This window comes from Lissotriton vulgaris, chromosome 9 (assembly GCF_964263255.1).
Source record: "Lissotriton vulgaris chromosome 9, aLisVul1.2, whole genome shotgun sequence".
NCBI lineage: Eukaryota > Metazoa > Chordata > Amphibia > Caudata > Salamandridae > Lissotriton > Lissotriton vulgaris.
Window position 1 is genome coordinate 783,693,215 of NC_141697.1, and position 18,119 is coordinate 783,711,333.

Consider the following 18,119-nt stretch of genomic DNA (forward strand, 5'->3'; position numbering starts at 1 on the left):
ACAGAGTAAATATGTGTTAGTATATGTTTGAATAAGTAAGGTGTGTATAACTGTATAGTTGAGGAAATGGAAGTGTGATTGATTGTTTGCATGACTGACTAGGTGTGTGAGTAACTCCATGGACGAGTGACAGTCTGTGACTGTCTGTTTACACTGATTGTATCTAAGGTTATATTAGAGTCTGAAGAGGTTCATGGTATTATCACATGAATGATATCATCAGTGATGTGATCAGTAATGTCAAATGAGATGTTATCAGTGATTTTATCAGTGATGTCATTTGAGATGTCATCAGTGATGTCATCAGTGATGTCACTAACCATGTCATGAATGATGTAATATGTGACATCATCAGCAGTGGATTGCGGGTGCGCGATATATAGTTAGCGCATCTAACTATATATGGAATTTCAATGGTTTTATGCGAGTAAAATAAGGTTTTGTAGATGCAAATTCCTAACTATATATGGTCTATAACCAATGGTTTTTTCAGTGAATTTTCAAGGTTTTGTAAATGCAAATTCCTAACTATATATGGACTATAACCTATGGTTTTTTCTGTGAATTTCAATGGTTTTTTAATAGCAAATATCAAAAGCTGTCAAATGTCAAGTACGTGATAGGTAAAAACGTTTTCGTGTTTATGCACGCTGATGTGCTTTGAACGCTGCCCCCCCCCTCCCCTCTTTTCTCTTAGTAGTACTCTCTCTTTGCAGATAGTGAAGGGTAGTTAACGCAGACCTTTACCCCCGTTGTAATCCGTTGTACCTGCTTGTCTCTCCATTTGATTGATTGTTATCCAAGCATTTACTGTTTTAGAATTGGTTCTCTTTGGATCATTCTCTATTTACAAACAAGCACAAAGTCGCAATACTCTGTTTAGTCTTTGCAGATAGTGAAAAATCGTGTAAAAAAATAAAAGTAATCGAGCAAAATCAGTAGACCACTAATTGGATCTCTTTTTGACCTCGCTAAAATACAAACATTAGGAACAACCCTTCATGAGAAATACGAAAATAGTGAGATGAACTGAGCTCCACACCATGATGGCTGCAAGACAGCTCGACTCCGCCACCCACCCCGCCCAAAAGAACAACAAACCCTATGCAAATATTATAAATATATACAACACACCAGCAAAGTAACAGGGTAAAACATTTTATTAAATAACTATTTACATAACTATTTTATACTTTTTGTTGCCCGATCCGGCTAGCTCAATCGATCGAGCATGAAACTCATGCACTGATAGCAAGCGTTGCTGCTGATGCTATGCAGACAAAAACTGGTTTTCAGTTTGTACATTCTTTAAGATTTTTCCATCCAAGGCTGGTTGAGAGTTTGTTGAACGATGGCTTCAGATTTTCTACATACGGTGTGGTGGCGCGGACTGGGAGGGGGCGTTTGGATCCTGCCCCTTCCCCAAATAAGATTTTTTATACGTGAGGGTTCGTTCATGCTTTTGGTCCCTGAGTTGCTTCGATGTCACTGCCTTATACAAATGGCATAAGTCCTGGATGTTGAGTGCCATACTTCAGAGTTCTAAGCAGCGCTTGTAACACTGTCTAAACCTTATTTGCACCTGCTGCAGCTTCACTAATCAAAGTAAGTGGGGTCCGTTTGTGGACCTGACTTCATTGGAAAACAATGTGATACGGTGACTCCCTAAACCGCTTGACGGAGGCCCCCGAGGGGCGGTGAGATGGCGCGGACTGGGAGGGGGCGCTTGGCTCCTGCTCCCTCCCCAAGTCGTGTTGCCCTGGTGTGGCCTGAGATCGCCCCCGACATAGGCGGCCGGCTCCCGGGGTCCGGCGGAATTTTTTGCCTTTTGATGACTCTTCCATTCTGGACCTTGTCCCACAATCCGTTTGACCTGAAGACACGCTGTAGTGGGGCGCCCCTTTACCGTTTTAGTTGCCATTCCGCCCGCTTTTGCTACTCTGTGCCTCTTCCGCCATTCAGCTGTTTACCGCCCGCTCTTGCGACTACAGCGTCTCGCTCACCATGTAGTTGAGTTGCTCCCGCTCTTGCGATTTAACAGAACTTTTTGGACTGCTGAAAGCGGTTGTATTCCGACCGCTGGTTGGTGGAGACATTTTGACTATATTCTGGACCTGCGTTGTCGCGTAATGCGTCATATGACGCGCCGCGTTAGCGCACCCGGAAGTGCTCCGGTGCGCAAGGCGCAGCTTCCCGGAAACGATCCAGAGCGCGCCGCGCAGCGCGTAACGTAAGCATAACAGGTCATGTGACTTGTTAATAAAACTTTTCATTGGTTCATTTTACTTTTGTTTTCCTAATGATGTAAGACTAGGTCATGTGACCTAAAAATAACACTTTTCATTGGATTAAAACATTTTTTTTCCCAAACGATGAAAGCCCCACCTTGTTTCTGGATGTTTCAGACTGAAGCTGGCGTCACCATGAGAGCACCACCATCTCGTAGCTCCGTCGTAGCCATTCCGCAAGCAATCATGGCAGCCGCTCCCCACCGGAAGCCTGCGGGAGTCGAGGGCCCCCAAGACTTTTGTAGAATCTTCAAGGCTGAGGGGACGCTTTCGAGAATGGGACCCAAGCCCTGGCAGACAAGCGTCCGAGTTCCAAGGTGTCCCAGGGCCATTTTACTGGACCAGGCCCAAATCCGAAGAGCCGGCCGCCATTTTAAGAGTCCTGTGGCAGCCGCCTATCGCTGCACCGCAAGAGTGGGAGCAACTCAACTACATGGTGAGCGAGACGCTGTAGCCGTAAGAGCGGGCGGTAAACAGCTGAATGGCGGAAAAGGCACAGTGTAGCAAAAGCGGGCGGAATGGCAACTGAAACGATAAAGGGGCGCCCCACTACAGCAGACGAGCCTCCGCCATGTGCTTCAAAACTGCATACGTATCTCGTGATATCAAGGTTGGGCAACCAGTACACAACAAGCAGTTACGAGTCCCATTTACACCGGCGCCATTTTGGGCGTGGCCGGGCAGGTCCAGGATCTAGTCAAACATAACAAATGAGGCTGACGTCTCTGAAGCAGTTGACGCACAGCAGGACATAGCAAATAAACATGAAGTCTCTAAAGCTGTTAACTCACTGCAGGACAAAACAAGTGAACCTGAAACCTCTGGAATAATTGTCGCTCAAAAGAACAACACACAAAACTCTGTAGAGCCTGAAGAAAGAAAAACAGAAGGGCACTGTAGTTTCAGACACACTTAACACTAATGACTTAACAAAGATATCGTCTGTTTATGAAGCAGTTATCATGTTCACAGAATTGACAAAGAAGTGTGCAGACACCAATGCTATTAAGAAACACAAGGAAATCCCTAACGCATCAGCATTCTCGGAAGAGGTTGACACAGATAACATCTTAAGGAACAAAGAAAGACAAAATAAGGATGAGGAAGTTATCACTTTAGTTTTTTCATCAGCTAGCGACAGCAAGAAACACATTGTAATGGAGATTAGAGAGGCTACGGATGGATGAATAAATTATCAAAAGAAATGGCGACTCCCCCCTTTAGCAGATTAGCTAAATCTTTGCGTAATTTGGACATTAAAGTTATATTATTGTTGTTGTTGTTGTTATGGTTATAGTTCTGGTTAATTTCAGCAAGAAACACATTGTAATGGAGATTAGCGAGGCTACGGATGGGTGAATAAATTATCAAAAGAAATGGCGACTCCCCCCTTTAGCAGATTAGCTAAATGTTTGCGTAATTTGGGCATAAAAGTTATATTATTGTTGTTGTTGTTGTTATCGTTATAGTTCTGGTTAACCTCATAGCTGCTATTACACATCTCTCCCCAGTGCTGCGCTGTCCATTAGAACTAGTGCTGAATGGACGTTCAATGGTCGTGCGCAGCACTGGGGAGGTAGTGCTGCCGTCGGCCAATGCACCGAGGCAGCACTTAAGGGGTTAATTTCCATTCAGAGTGTCCTACACAGCACCACTCTAGGTAAACACTACTTTATGTAAAACCTGGGACATAGCACTCATTGAAACTATAGTTGGTCACCATGGGGTTTAAAGAAGGGATGGTTCTTCACCTGGGTGCCGTCCACAACTCAGCACGTTGTGCTGCCTTGGGACTATTCGCACAAAAGACAGCTTCTGACCATTGTTGTTTTTTTTTGTCAAAAAATGTTTAAATATATTTACAGTTTTTGTTGCGTTCGTTATATTTAAAAGTTAATAAAGTTTTATAATCCTACTTTCTTGGAGTACTATATTTTTTTAAAAAATCGGGTGAATGGGGCCTTGAATCGGTTTATTGTCATGTGTGGGCTTTGCAAGTGTACTGCTACAGGATCGGACATTTCAAACTCAAATGCACGTTCTTTTTCTTACCTTTCCGAAGCATGGAGCGCAATAGCAGGCAGAGAAAGGGTGATGCAAGTGTTGAACACTGCCTGGCCTGGCAAGTTGCTGGCAGTGCCCCCCCCCCCCCCCCCGCCCGCTCCTGAAAGAGGGCACACACACACCGCCGCTCCGAGTACTTCACAGATCTTTAAAAGACCATGCGCTTGTTCATGAGGCTTAAATGGTTTATCACCCCTTCTAGAACCCCTGCATCGACCCTCTGACGTTTCCTGGAAGAATTAGCACGTAACACAATACCAAGCCCTGTCAGCTGAAAACCCCGAGGAATCGTGGGGCATATTATCAAGGGGGTTTATTTTCGCTTTTTTGGCTTTAAAAGCCAAGAAAGCGGAGATAAAATTATCTCCCTATTACCAAGCTGTCGCTAACACCAGTTAGTGACAGCTAAAAGGAGATAGCGACCATCTTGGGCCCCGCTTTGCATGTCAGTGATATTTATCACTAATGACATGCAAAGTGGGCGTGCCAAGATGTTAGCGACTGGAAACAGTCCCTAACATCGCTATCTCCTATTACCAACTTTTGGAGATATTCGCGCTAAGCACGAATATCTCCAAAAGCTAACACCTGCCCTGAGCAGTTTTTAGCCATGTTATCCAATGGGAGGTGGATAACATGGCTAAGAGCATTTGCTGGATAATGCATGAATATCGCTGACTTTTCAGCGATATTCATGCATTGCGGCCGTTTTTTATCGCATTTGCGATAAACCTTGCTAATAGCAAGATTTATCTGCGATAAAAATCGCCGATGTGTGGCGATAATTTTTGTCTCTAAACAAGTTAGAGACAAAAATTATCGCTAGTTGTTGGTAATATGCCCCCGGGTTTTTGCTTGCAGGAATCGGGAGGCGGGAGACTAGCACTGAAATCAGTAGTCTCACGCCTGAATCGGGAGGATTGGTATGTCTGGATTCTCTACAGCTGGGGCCATAAACTACATCCGCAGGGCTAGGTGATAGCCTGGGTCCGGCCTGGACAATCGGACACAGAGGAAGAGGAGTGTCAGAGGGTGCGGTAGTGAATAGGGTGAAAGGGAGGTGTCGGGCGGGCACAGGGTGTGATTCTCAGGGAAGAGCAGCGCAGATGGGGGGAAGTATATGGCCCATGCATGAGAGAGAGAGCGGGGGTGACCAGTGCGTGGGGGAGATGCTTGCGAGGGTGGGGAGCCGTGCTGAGAATCGACGGCGTGCAGAGAGTGGGTCTGGTCAAGGCATCTAAAATGGCTGCCGTGCACGACAAAATTGTGGCATTGGACAAAAAGGCAAGATGGCGCAGACAATGTTTATCAATAAGGATTCATTTATAACAAAATATTTTATCGCACTGACAAATTGGCGGTCAACACTTCCTGATTTCCATCGAATCGAACGTTAACAGACGTCACGCAGCAAAAAAAAAAAAAAAGCTCACGCACAGCCGCTGGAAGACATGTATCAACATATATGAGCCTCCTCAGCCACCCTCAGAAAACATAAGGGATCAGGATACGTCTCCCGCACCCCCTTATACCTAGTAATTTAATTAAAACGAAACACAAAATGGCGAATTCCCGTTTCGCTACCAGTTTGCGGCCCAGTTCGCGGCCCGGGAAGCGCTTCTACCGTGAAAAATATTTTTTTTTTTATTTTCCCCACAGGACCCTTTAATAACCCCAACATCATTCCTAGGGGGTCAAGAGGGGTATACCTTGCCCCCTTTCATTAAATTCCCCCTTCGTTTTTCACCTCTTCTTCTCTCTCGATCCTACCGAGAGATAAGATGGCGGCCGCTCCGGACTGTTTAGAATGTTGACAGACACCGGAGAGCCAATCAGCTTCGCATCGCAAAGTTCCGTTTCGCGAAAAGTAAGCGGACCGGAGCGCAGCCCGGAGCGCTGTTATAGATATATATCTTGTTTTGAACGTTAATTTCTCAAAAACCACTGGAGCACATATATTGAGACCTAGCAAAGGCACATCGGGCTAACAGTCCCTACAATTTTGCCAAGTTTCGTGCAAATCCATTCAGCCGTTCGAGCTAAAAGTGAGGCCAACCGCCCTATGGAAATGAACATGGGGAAAACGCGTTTTGGGACCCCCCTTTTTTCTCGGCCCCCCCCTTGAGGAAACCCCCCCGAATTTTCAGGGGCTGCTCAGAAACAAAATGTGCCATTTTCCTGAAAATTTCAGCCGATTCCGTCCACAAACGCCAAAGTTATTAGACATAGAATTTTCAAAGGTTCCATAGACAAATAATCCTAACTATATATACCTACTGGCGACACGCCAGTAGGTAATATATATATATATATATATATATATATATATATATATATATATATATATATATATATATATATATATATTTATTTGAAACATGATTTTCGTGTTTTTGGCAAAATAAGATGGCTGTGCACTGCGCTGCTATTTGTACTAGTTTACTCTCTGCATTAGGCAGTTTAGTTTTATGCCATGTATAGTCTGTTTTAGCCAAATATATTTTCATCTATGCAGTCTGTTCTCCATATATATTGATGCCTGAATGGTTATAGTTAGGTGAAAATGCCAGTTAATACATACTGTTTTAAATACATACATACTGGTGTATGTATATTTTCAAGGTAAGAGTGACTTGCAAGAAAGTGGCTTGCATGGAAGTTGTGACTTGCTCAGAATATATTTGATTTCAAATTCCTCTGCAGGTAAGTCTCTTAGTAATCACAATGCTGGAAGAATCGTCTGCGAGTGAGTCTACCAGCTGGTCACTTGGCACAATACTCTCTGCTCAATTCCCACTTGCCTCTCCTTTTCCAGGCCATCAATGGTGCGGCATTTGGCGTAATTGGAGTCCTCGTCTACACGGACCCCAAAGACATCAATGACGGCAAGGCAACAGAAAATGAGGCCTATCCGAACTCGTGGTACCTGCCCCCATCCGGGGTTGAGCGGGGATCCTACAATGGATACTTCGGGGATCTGCTGACCCCATATTACCCTGCAAAAGGTTTGCAGAGCTGTCTGTATTGTTGTTGATAGTGTGACCCCTACCCAGTGCTATGAACATTTTGCAGCAAGGGCAAAACTCTAGAATCCAACAACTTAGAAAGAACCCATCTAGTTACCCCCTTCTAAGTTCCACTATATCTCTTAAATCTATAGATGCTGCACTCTCACCATTGTTAATTATACTGTATCCAATGTACTGGCATTCATGTTGCTCACCTGGGTATAGATTGTGCATCACTTTCTGTTGCCAGCACTTCAGTTGTTTCATTACTTCTCTGTGAAAGCAATGGTTGCTCCTTACGACTTTCCTCTCCACCCTCTCCAGTCTGAAATGATTGCCCATATGCCTGAAAGGGTCCTTTGGTTGTAGATCACAGCTTTTTGCACTCTGGTCATTTATACTAAAAATGCCGCTTACGTGTTATGATTTTTTCCAGATCCTGATTGTGGTTGGACCGCTGAATGGGCCAGAGTTATCTTAGCAGAGTTGGATATGTATGGGCTGGTATAGAGTGTGGAAAGTTAACATTGAAGTCTATGCAGGTGCCTCTGCAATGTTGTCTAGATGACACAGATATCAAAGTCAGGGGATGTGCATGTGTTGTTGAAACTCTGCCGGAAGCTCTCCAAGAAATATATACTCTTACCTACTGTTGTTTAGAAAAATAGGCAGCTAGGCAAAGTGACAACCCAGCTGAATAAAGGTTTGAACATCCTTGTTTATACTGGTTGTGATTAAATAATTTAGCTCCTGCAGGGCCCCTGGGCCTCCTAGTACCTTACAGTCTGGTCTTTTGGATCACTATATATATATCCTGATATCCGAGTCAGAACTGAAAAGTTACACTACCGCTAGATTAGTGGGTAGCCAAAGTAGCATGCGTTATTCATTAAATAACCTCAAAACTAAAAATGCTAATATCTCACCAATTGCTAGCCAGGGTCATACCATTCACATGAATTTGCTCAACTGGTGAACCTGCTTTCACTCTGTTAATTTTAAGCTGATGTTGTTCAAGCCACATAGCTGCTTCCACATAGAACTAATGGTCCTACTTTCAGGGCCCTCCACTACTGAATGGAAAGGTTTAGATCTGGATAAAACCTAAAGAAAAAGGTTTCTAGTGTGCCACAAATCACGAAAGAGACCAGAATTAGCGTGCCAAAAAAAAGTTCAGAAGCCTTAGGTGTAGAGTCCCGCTGGTTGGTGGATCACTGAGCAGGTGACGGGGAAGGATGCCAACCCTGTTGTGGCTTTGGTGACCTTCATCACACCCAAGACAGTGCTGGAGAGGGTGCAGTCACTCGGGATGGAACCTAGGGGCAGGGGCAGTGGAGCATCCTTGGGAGGGTAGCATCACTGCCTCTTGTGGTCAATTCACCAAAACTTGGTGGTGTTGAGGGCATCTAACCTCCATCTGTGGGGTGATGGTCACCGGATGGCTATGGAGCAATCAATGTCCTCAGGTCCTGGACTCATTGGAGGCAGTCAACTGGTAGATGGAGCAAAGGCTAGGAAAAGATCAGTAGGCTTGAGCCCAATCTTTTGAGGCATGCAGAAGGCAGTGTATTGTTTAGAATTCAAAGATGGAAGTTGAAGTAAACTGATTCTGCATTCTAACAACAGATTAGTATCTGTGCTAGTGGGAGGAACAGATTCAGATTGTTGATCTGCTGGGATTGTTTCAATGGAGCTACCAGAAGAAACTGCTGCTGGTGTTCACTGTGTCTGCAAAGTATGCTGAGGCTAAGCCATCAGATAACCTAAAGGGGGATATGAGGTATGGCAGCCTTGTAGTCAATGATTTGGTTCAATATTGGCTAGCCTTTCTTTTCAGGGTCACTGATTCATTCATTGAGGTCACCACAAAGTACTTAGCTGTTACTGTTCTTTGGAAAGTATAAACTACACTTGTTTTCTTAACCCCTTCCATGCGGCCGCGATTCTGCGCCTGTGCGGCAGAATCGCGAGTGGGCGGGTTCATGACGGCCCCCAGCCGTCATCAGCACACGAGCACCGTAGTGCATGACAGCTGGAGGCCGTCATCAGAATGGAAGGGGTTAAACCCCGTTGCCACCTGTCCATAGTGGCATGAACTAAAGTCAAAGTTGAGAGCAAAATTACTCCTGTCAGTGACTGCCTCTGCAAGAGTTGATCTGATGACTCGAATTTAGAATCAGATTCCCTTTCCCTGTCAGTTCCCAGGTAAATGGAACCATCCTTTATAAAAAACGGTGTACGAAAATGGAGGGATGTGATACTGCTATCTTTCTCCCTTAATTTCATTCTGGTCCCAACACTACCCAAGGGGGTTAATTTTAGGTTGTCAAGGGTAGCACCTTCTATCTTGGCTTGCCCTTTGATAACCCCTTGCATTGCCCTTGTGACTCCTAGATCCTGGGACCACGAAGGGAGTGGAATGAACAGAAAGTAAAACGGGATCTTAGGGCCAGATGTATGAAGAACCTTTTTTCCAATTCCCTATTTGCGAATCCTTGCAATCCGCAATTAGGAAGTCGGAAAATGGCATATATGAAAGTGTTTTGAACACTTTCTGCAAATCCCAGTGGTTCGCAAATGACCTACCTCATGAATAATAATTAGGTAGGTTGTAATTTGTGACCCATTAGGAATTTCAAAAATCACAGGGATGGTGGCCGGCAAGGAAAATGGGATGCTTTACAAAAAGAAAAATTAAAAGATTTCCTTTCATATTTCGAAAGCAGGCAGTGGTCCGTGGGACCACTGTCTGCTCTTAAAAAATGCTTTAACAAACATTCACAAAGGGGATTCCCATTTGCGAAGGGGTTACCACCTACTTGAAGTAAATGGTAAAATGCTAATGTTTTGCGACCGCATTTCAGTCTCAAAACATTCATACATACCGATATGATGCATTATTATCAACGGACGCCCTGAACAAGCCTCTTCCTAATACCGAATTGCAAACCCGAATTGCGATTCGGTAACAGGTTACCGAATCGCAATTTGGGTTTGATACATGAGAAAAGCCATTTTTGCGTTGGCAAACGGGCCGATTCGCACCTCAAAAAAGCTTAATGCATGTAACCCTAAGCTCCGTATTCACTGGCTGCAGTTTCCAGTGCTTATCTTAGGGTAGCTTTTCAACTGTCGAGGGAGTAGGGGTGGAACGAGAGTTCAAATCTGTAATGTCACTGGCGTGTAAAAGGAAGGGCGCGTGATGTCATTTCGCCAACCCTGGTATTTTGGTGAATAAGCCTCCGTGCCGTATCTTTCATCCAGTAGCATTGCTTCGGAGCATCATTAGTAGAGAAGGCTCTGACAAGTGGGAAAGCAGACCAAGCATGTAAATGTAAATTACAGGAATTTATATAGCGCAAATCACCAACAGGTCTCTAAGCGCTTGCTTAGGGAACCCGTCCTGGTATTCCCCTGTGAGATAACCCCGGCAGGGTATCCGCAAGGTGAAAGCCAGGCATCCCGCCGCGAGGGGCCGTTGTGGAGATTAAGCAAGCTATTGCCCAGAGTCACAGAGTGTGAACCCGTGAATCGAGTAGGCACCGGAGCGAGAATTGTCGAGTCCATGGACATTTTAGTACTCAAGACCCCGCCGAGCCAGGAATTGAACCCTGGTCCCAGGCTGACCTCTGCTTCCAGGTCTGCCTCCTCTAACCAGTGAGCCATACTTCTCCAGCAAGGACAGCATTGGACAATCACATCACCGGCTGAAGACGGAAAGCCATCAGGAAAGATTGTATGAAAATACTCTCCTTTTGGGGTGTGTAGGGGATGGATAAATATTGAGTTCTGAGTTTGCCCTTTGTATCCTGCCATTCTTGAATGTAGCCGCGGGCTGTGTGTATATTGTGGACTCCCTCAGGCTGCTTACCCTTTGTGGCATTGGTCCTTCCAGCTGAGCAGTCAGACCAGACCAGCTCCTCCTTCCCTATGAGCCCTTTTGGTTTCACAGTTCTGCTATCATTCCTTGTTCTGCATGGCTTTCCATTTCAGAACATACATATCGCATCAACGAGTCCGAGATCCAAGGGATCCCACCCATCCCAACACAACCAATCGGATATGAAGATGCCAGGACCCTGATATGGTGAGTGACAGCGGGAAGGGTTGGAGGGGGCAATATTTCTGTTATCTCCTTCCTCATCATGTACCCTTTAACTCTTAATGCCATCACAGAGCTGGCTGCTTGTCCCATGTTTAGCCTCTTAACAGCTTCTTGTTTACAAATGAGAGGGGAGGAAAAAAGGAAAGTCCCATTTACAGTAAGTAAACAGGGCTCTGACTGCCTTGTTTGCTTTCTTTATCTGCTTCTCCCTTCAGGAGGAGTACCAAGGTCAGTGCTAAGGGTTGCAGTTGCTAATCCTACCCACATATAATTGCCATTCACGACTGCAGCAGGACTGTTTTCTCCCATTCTTGCTAGTTACTTGTGGCATCCTTTTTGTCTGGGAGGTATGACAGCATATCGAGGTCGACAATATTGATCTACAAAAAGCATCTTCTATCAGTACATTATCAACATAAGTATATTTTTACAAATTCGAACTCCTCAACTACTTTACTAGAGTTTTGTTGTGATTTAATGGTTGGTTCGAAGTATTGAATGCAATATTTTTGTCGTACACCATGTCAAGATATTTGAATAATGTGTTCATGGGTACTGAAGGAAGAAGAAGTGCCAGTGCAAACTACTGAGCATGTCCAGTACTTTACAGCTCAGCAGGCATGTTTAAGAGGTCCAAGAACTGCCCTGGTATGGTCGGTAAAAGAATCTTTAGCATATTCAGTGAATGGACATTTTCCACCCGTTCCCTGGCAGTTGGGTCATATTTTAGGCATTTAGAAGATATGTATCATCCCATCTCTAGTGCCAGACTTGGCTCTGTATTAAGCAGAGAGTCCACTCGAACCTATGCTATCCAAGAAGTTGAGGCAATGATTGGAATCTGAATCGCAGCCTATATTCTTAAACACCTTCTAATCCTCTGCTGTGCTACTGGTACTAAGTGTAGGTTGATTAGTTATCACACTGAGATCTTCCAATGCCTAATTTGAAAAAGTAAAATGCATTGGGTCATCTTAATCCTGAAAATGTTGAATAACAAGACTACTTATCTTAGTCTAGATTCCACTTCATGCCTCTTTCTTCCTCCATCCTACAATTCCTGTATCTTTATCTCACTCTTTCGGTTCTTTTTAGGTCGAGTAATTTTAATTATTAGTTCGAGTAATTTTAATTACTCGAAACCTATTACACCTGAACTAAAATCTCTTAAACCAGCCAGATTTCCTACAATGCATGTTGTGCACTGGAGCATGAAGCTTCCCCCATGAAGCTTCCCCAGGTGCGCGCTTGGCCTCGCACACCACCATCAAAGGCTTCTGCTTCCCCTCACTTACACCCCATCCCCATATGCTCCTTTCCTCCCTCCCACTTGCTGGCTCCCCCGCCCCCCCACCAGGCTCTTGAAGCGCGACGCTTCACCAGTGCTTCCCTCCCACTCGCTCACTCCCCTTCTCCCCCGCCCCCACCCCCACCCGACAAGCATCTCAGAAACAACACTCCTTCTTCGGTAAAGGAGGGTGCTGTTACATCACCATCTACCACTTCGTCCTATAGCGACTTCATTTTTTAGAATTACCCAGGGCCATCCGCTAGTTCATCTGATTCCCTTCTCGTTCACGTATTCCTACCGCTCACCCTTTACTGCACCCAGTAAACCGCGCCCCTTGCCCCCTCCCACACTCCTGCTTTTGTCTTTCTTTCTTTGTGAAGCAGAAGCCACAGGGGGCAGGGAGAGATTGGGGAGGGGACATGCAGAATGTGTCTCTTAACTAATTCACAGTTTTGTGTAACACTCAGGACAAAGGCACCCCTCTTTCACACACTTACACTTCAGTGTTGCACTCATGGCAGAGGGTTCTCTCCTAAACTAGTTCAGACTCCAGCTTCTAAATGAGGCCTTGCGCATAAATCCGGCTCACACGTCCATTTCTTTATTGGGAACTGTCATAAACCCTCCTCCGAAACTTGCCCCTCAATGACTACCTCTGCGGTGGCTCTTCTACAGCACACACTCACAGAAACGTCTCACTGGGCCAGTGACGTGCCTCATACATTAACTGTTAGCGGTTGCTTACTGCAATACTAGCGCGGATCGTCTCGTTCAGATGGTCTCACCGCTGCACTTATCTCACACTCTCGAGCGCACGCGCACCCCTCTCCCCCTCCCCTCCCCTTCGCACACACACACCGACAGGTCGCTCGCTGTCTGAGGCACACATTTATTTCTCTCGTTCTCTCACATACGCAGACACACACAGAGGCAACAGACAGACTCGTAAGTTTCTAACTTAGGATAGACTCATCTTTTTCTACATTCTCTTTCCCTTGTGCATCCAGACATACAGAGTGATACACACCCGCCCTGTCATCCTTACACTATAGCTCCCTCGTCTTTTTAATACACACACGCTCACACATACCAGTCACATTTAGGACTGTTTAGGACTAATTTGTTACACTCACTCGGTGTCATGGACTCTGTTTTCTTACTTCGTCTCGCTCACACAGGCTCAAATTGGTACAGAAAATAGTCCTGGGCACCAAATAAACGTTGCCCCCATTAGTAAGTTAGATAGCCAAAAAGTGCCCCCAGCTTGCAAATTTGGGCAGTTCTGAGCTTGGGAAGACATGCTGTATAAATGGTTTTGACAAGAAATAGAAAGATGCGTGGATTTGAGCTTGCTGCCGGCGATTTTTTTGGTTTCTGCCGCCTGTCTAAACAGATCAGTGATCGTTTGAGAATAAAGCACTGTTTTAGTGCAAATTCTTTCACACACATGCATGCCCGCACACACACATTCACAGCAAGATTTTTCTGTGTTTTAAACGCTCGCTGCTGACATCTTCGGTTATGTAATAAAGGTCATCAGGTCACATCCTGGCAGGACCAACTCACACACATACTATTTAGTGCTAATTCTTTCACTCACATGCACACACGCACACACACACACGCACACACACACATTCACAGCAAGATTTTTCTGTGTTTTAAACGCTCGCTGCTGACATCTTCAGTTATGTAATACAGGTCATCAGTTCACACCCTGGCACGACCAACTCACACACGTGCTATTTAGTGCTAATTCTTTCACACACATGCACGCATATACACCCACACACACACACACACACACATTCACAGCAAGATTTTTCTGTGTTTTAAACGCTTGCTGCTGACATCTTCATTTATGTAATAAAGGTCTTCAGTTCACATCCTGGCAGGACCAACTCACACACGTGCTATTTAGTGCTAATTCTTTCACACACATGCACGCATACACACCCACACACACACACACACACACATTCACAGCAAGATTTTTCTGTGTTTTAAACGCTTGCTGCTGACATCTTCATTTATGTAATAAAGGTCTTCAGTTCACATCCTGGCAGGACCAACTCACACACGTGCTATTTAGTGCTAATTCTTTCACACACATGCACGCACGCACATACATTCACAGCAAGATTTTTCTGTGTTTTAAACGCTCGCTGTTGACATCTTCAGTTATGTAATAAAGGTCATCAGTTCACATCCTGGCAGGACCAACTCACACACATGCTATTTAGTGCTAATTCTTTCACACACATGCAACACACGCACACACACACGCACACACACACACACACATTCACAGCTTGATTTTTCTGTGTTTTAAATGCTCGCTGCTTACATCTTCAGTTATGTAATAAAGGTCATCAGTTCACACACATGCACGCACACACACACACTGACAGCAAGATTTTTGTGTTTTAAACGCTAGCTGCTGACATCTTCAGTTATGTAATAAAGGTCATCAGTTCACATCCTGGCAGGACCAACTCACACATGAGCTATTTAGTGCTAATTCTTTCAGACACATGCACGCACGCACACACGCACACGCACGCACACACACACACACACACACACATTCACAGCAAGATTTTTCTGTGTTTTAAACGCTCGCTGCTGACATCTTCAGTTATGTAATAAAGGTCTTCAGTTCACATCCTGGCAGGACCAACTCACACACGTGCTATTGTCATGTGCTTATCTAGGTTCCTGATCGATACTGTGACCTTATGCCCCTATTCGGCTATAGAGCCCTTTATTCCCTATATTGGCATAACCGTTCAAGTGCGATTTTCTGAAAAGTCATCTCTGGCCTCACACGAGCAGAGCCACAGAGCCACATTCCAGCATGACTCTCTGCTACTTCCTTTGCGACCAATTAGTGCAATGACAGAGCAGCAGTCACTATCTGATATTCCTAGATAACACTCCGAGTTCTTCAACAAGATAAAAACTTAGCAAACCTGGAAATCCCCGCTTGCTATGTTTTGATTAGTAATAGAACTCTAATGAGCAACTGATAGCTGCCACTTCCTAGTGACATCTTTTATTGACGTCTTATGTCCAGCAAACTTGCGTCAAACCCGGCACCTGTCAGGTATAAATATTACCAACGTTGCCTTAAGCAATGCGAAGCTAGCTGCTGTTGAGCGAGAGCTACTGTTGCTGATGCCAGCTGCCTGCATGACCAGTGTTGGTAAAAACTAGCACTCTGTCGCTGCAGCCTGCTATCCTGTGGTGGTGAAGCTACTGATTACCATTATCGCCGCTACAGCGCGAACTGTGGTACAGTACGCTTGAGGAGCCGTGCAGCCGTCCTCTGCGAAGACATCCAGCCCAGCTGCCCGCGGACGCTGTCACCCCTCCTTCCTCCCGACGCGCTGAGAGAAGCCGCTGCCTTTCTCGTGCAGAGAAATCCAGTCCCGGCGCTTCCAGTTTACCCTCGCAGGTGACTGGGATATCGAGAGAGACCCCTGAAGGAGATACCAATCCTCCATCATTCTATTCAGAGGTATGGTGTTGACTAAACCCTTAGAAGAGAATTCTTGAAACAAACCTTGGCAAAACCAACTTAACTTAAGCTACTTACTTACTCCCCCTTCTCACGTGTTAGGCTTAGGTCAGGCACACCGGGGTAGGCTTAGTTAGAAGCACCAGTTGAGTATGTTAGCCTAATGTATATATGACTGTATATATGTTTTATTACTTTTAAACCATTGTATGGCTAAGAAACCATATCAATGCTTTTACAGTTCTATTTCGCAATTCTTATCTTACTGTACGTACTTTTTATAATAACAGTTATTGCAATTGTGGCAATACATTTCTCTTGTACGAGAAGAAAGACTGTTCAATAAATGTTAACCTTTATTGATAAACGCCCGTCTCTCTATTCTCTACATATTGTGAAAGTAAACTGCACCAGACTGACTGAGTGAAATCTATGTCTATTGTTTCACACGACCCTAGAGATCGACTCTTGATCTGAGGAGCAAAGTTGTCATGTTGCACGGTTGTTGGAAAACTGAATCCCTTCTTGTCTGTGCCAGGGAAGCTGATCACTTCCTATACAGAGAAGAAAGTTTCCAGTGACCTCTGAGCTAGTTGGTAACACAACCCAATTAAGTTTAGCATAGTCAGTGGAGGCCTGGAATATAGCCAGTTCCACGTCGATACTACTGTTTATGTTATTCCAATGCGCAGGGCCTAGTGGGAAACTAGGAACTACACTACATGGCGCCCAATGTTTGGTAAGGCGATAAACTAACGTAAGACTTGTAGAGTAACTCAGTCGTGCATATTTCACACCCCTTTCACCCGTAAATACTCCAATAGACGTCTGGAGTGGGTGAAAGGTTAAAATCCGCCCGACCTTAGTAGGAAGAGATTCCTATGTAAAGCTCTGGTTTATTCAACGTTGAAGGATACAGTGTTCCAAAATATTGTGCACCTAATCTTTGTCTCCTTGGAGACCTACTCTGCAAAGCCTGCATTTTTTAAATGACAGACAGTGAAGAAGAAAGGGAAGCAGTTAGACTTGCATCCCAGCTAATGGAGGAAGACACAAGTCTCCTCGAAACAGACCCGGATGCTATTATCATCCCGGTCCAATTAAGAAAATCTATAACTTTAAAACTTATAGAAAACGGACTGCCACCTCAAGGTGGTACAGTAATTTTCGGGATAGAGGCTCACGAGTATCGGCAGACAGAGGTATTCTATTCATGGATAAACTTTCCAGCGGTAAACGCAATAACACAAGAGTTTCACTATTACAAAATAGAGGAACCTCCGGATGAGTACGCCCCTTTCGAGGAGGTTGAAATTCCACTTAAATTTCAAGAGCACCTGCTCTGGTTTAATGGCGCCCTAAAACACAATAATGACATAACTAGGCTCGGTCCTCTAGGCAGACCAGGAGCCACGTGGCCGGTTCTAGCCAGCTACACACCACATCCTGACATCATAAAAATGTCTAAAGAAGAGCTGTTAGCACAGCTAAACACATTAATAAAAATACATAGGCAATTAGTCCAATATGTAATACGGACTGCAACAGTCCAGCCAGCTGTTAATACTCCACAGCTGACCCCTCATCAGGGGAACACAAATAAAATTACACCACAGAACATACAGTCATGTCTTGGTAAAACACCCGTAAAACGGGAACAAATTCCTTTCTGGTTAGCCCAGAAAATCACTCAAATAGAGGCAGTATTTCCTGATACTACCCCTATAGAGAAACACAGAATCTTGACCATCTGCCTTCCTATGGGAATCGCACCACACGTGGAGGACTGCGACACTTGGGGTACAGTCTTTGCTTCCATTTACACAAAAACACACGGTGTTCC

The 18,119-nt window shown here is 44.8% G+C and overlaps 1 protein-coding gene across 1 annotated transcript in view; it reads left to right on the forward strand.

The window, feature by feature from the left end:
* NAALADL1 (N-acetylated alpha-linked acidic dipeptidase like 1) overlaps window positions 1-18,119 on the forward strand; it is a 274,450-nt gene that overhangs the window by 106,004 nt on the left and 150,327 nt on the right. Inside the window, exons 5-6 of the mRNA XM_086938510.1 lie at window positions 7,168-7,357; window positions 11,354-11,447. Coding sequence (XP_086794636.1) covers window positions 7,168-7,357; window positions 11,354-11,447 — 284 coding nt within the window. The remainder of the gene's footprint in view (window positions 1-7,167; window positions 7,358-11,353; window positions 11,448-18,119) is intronic.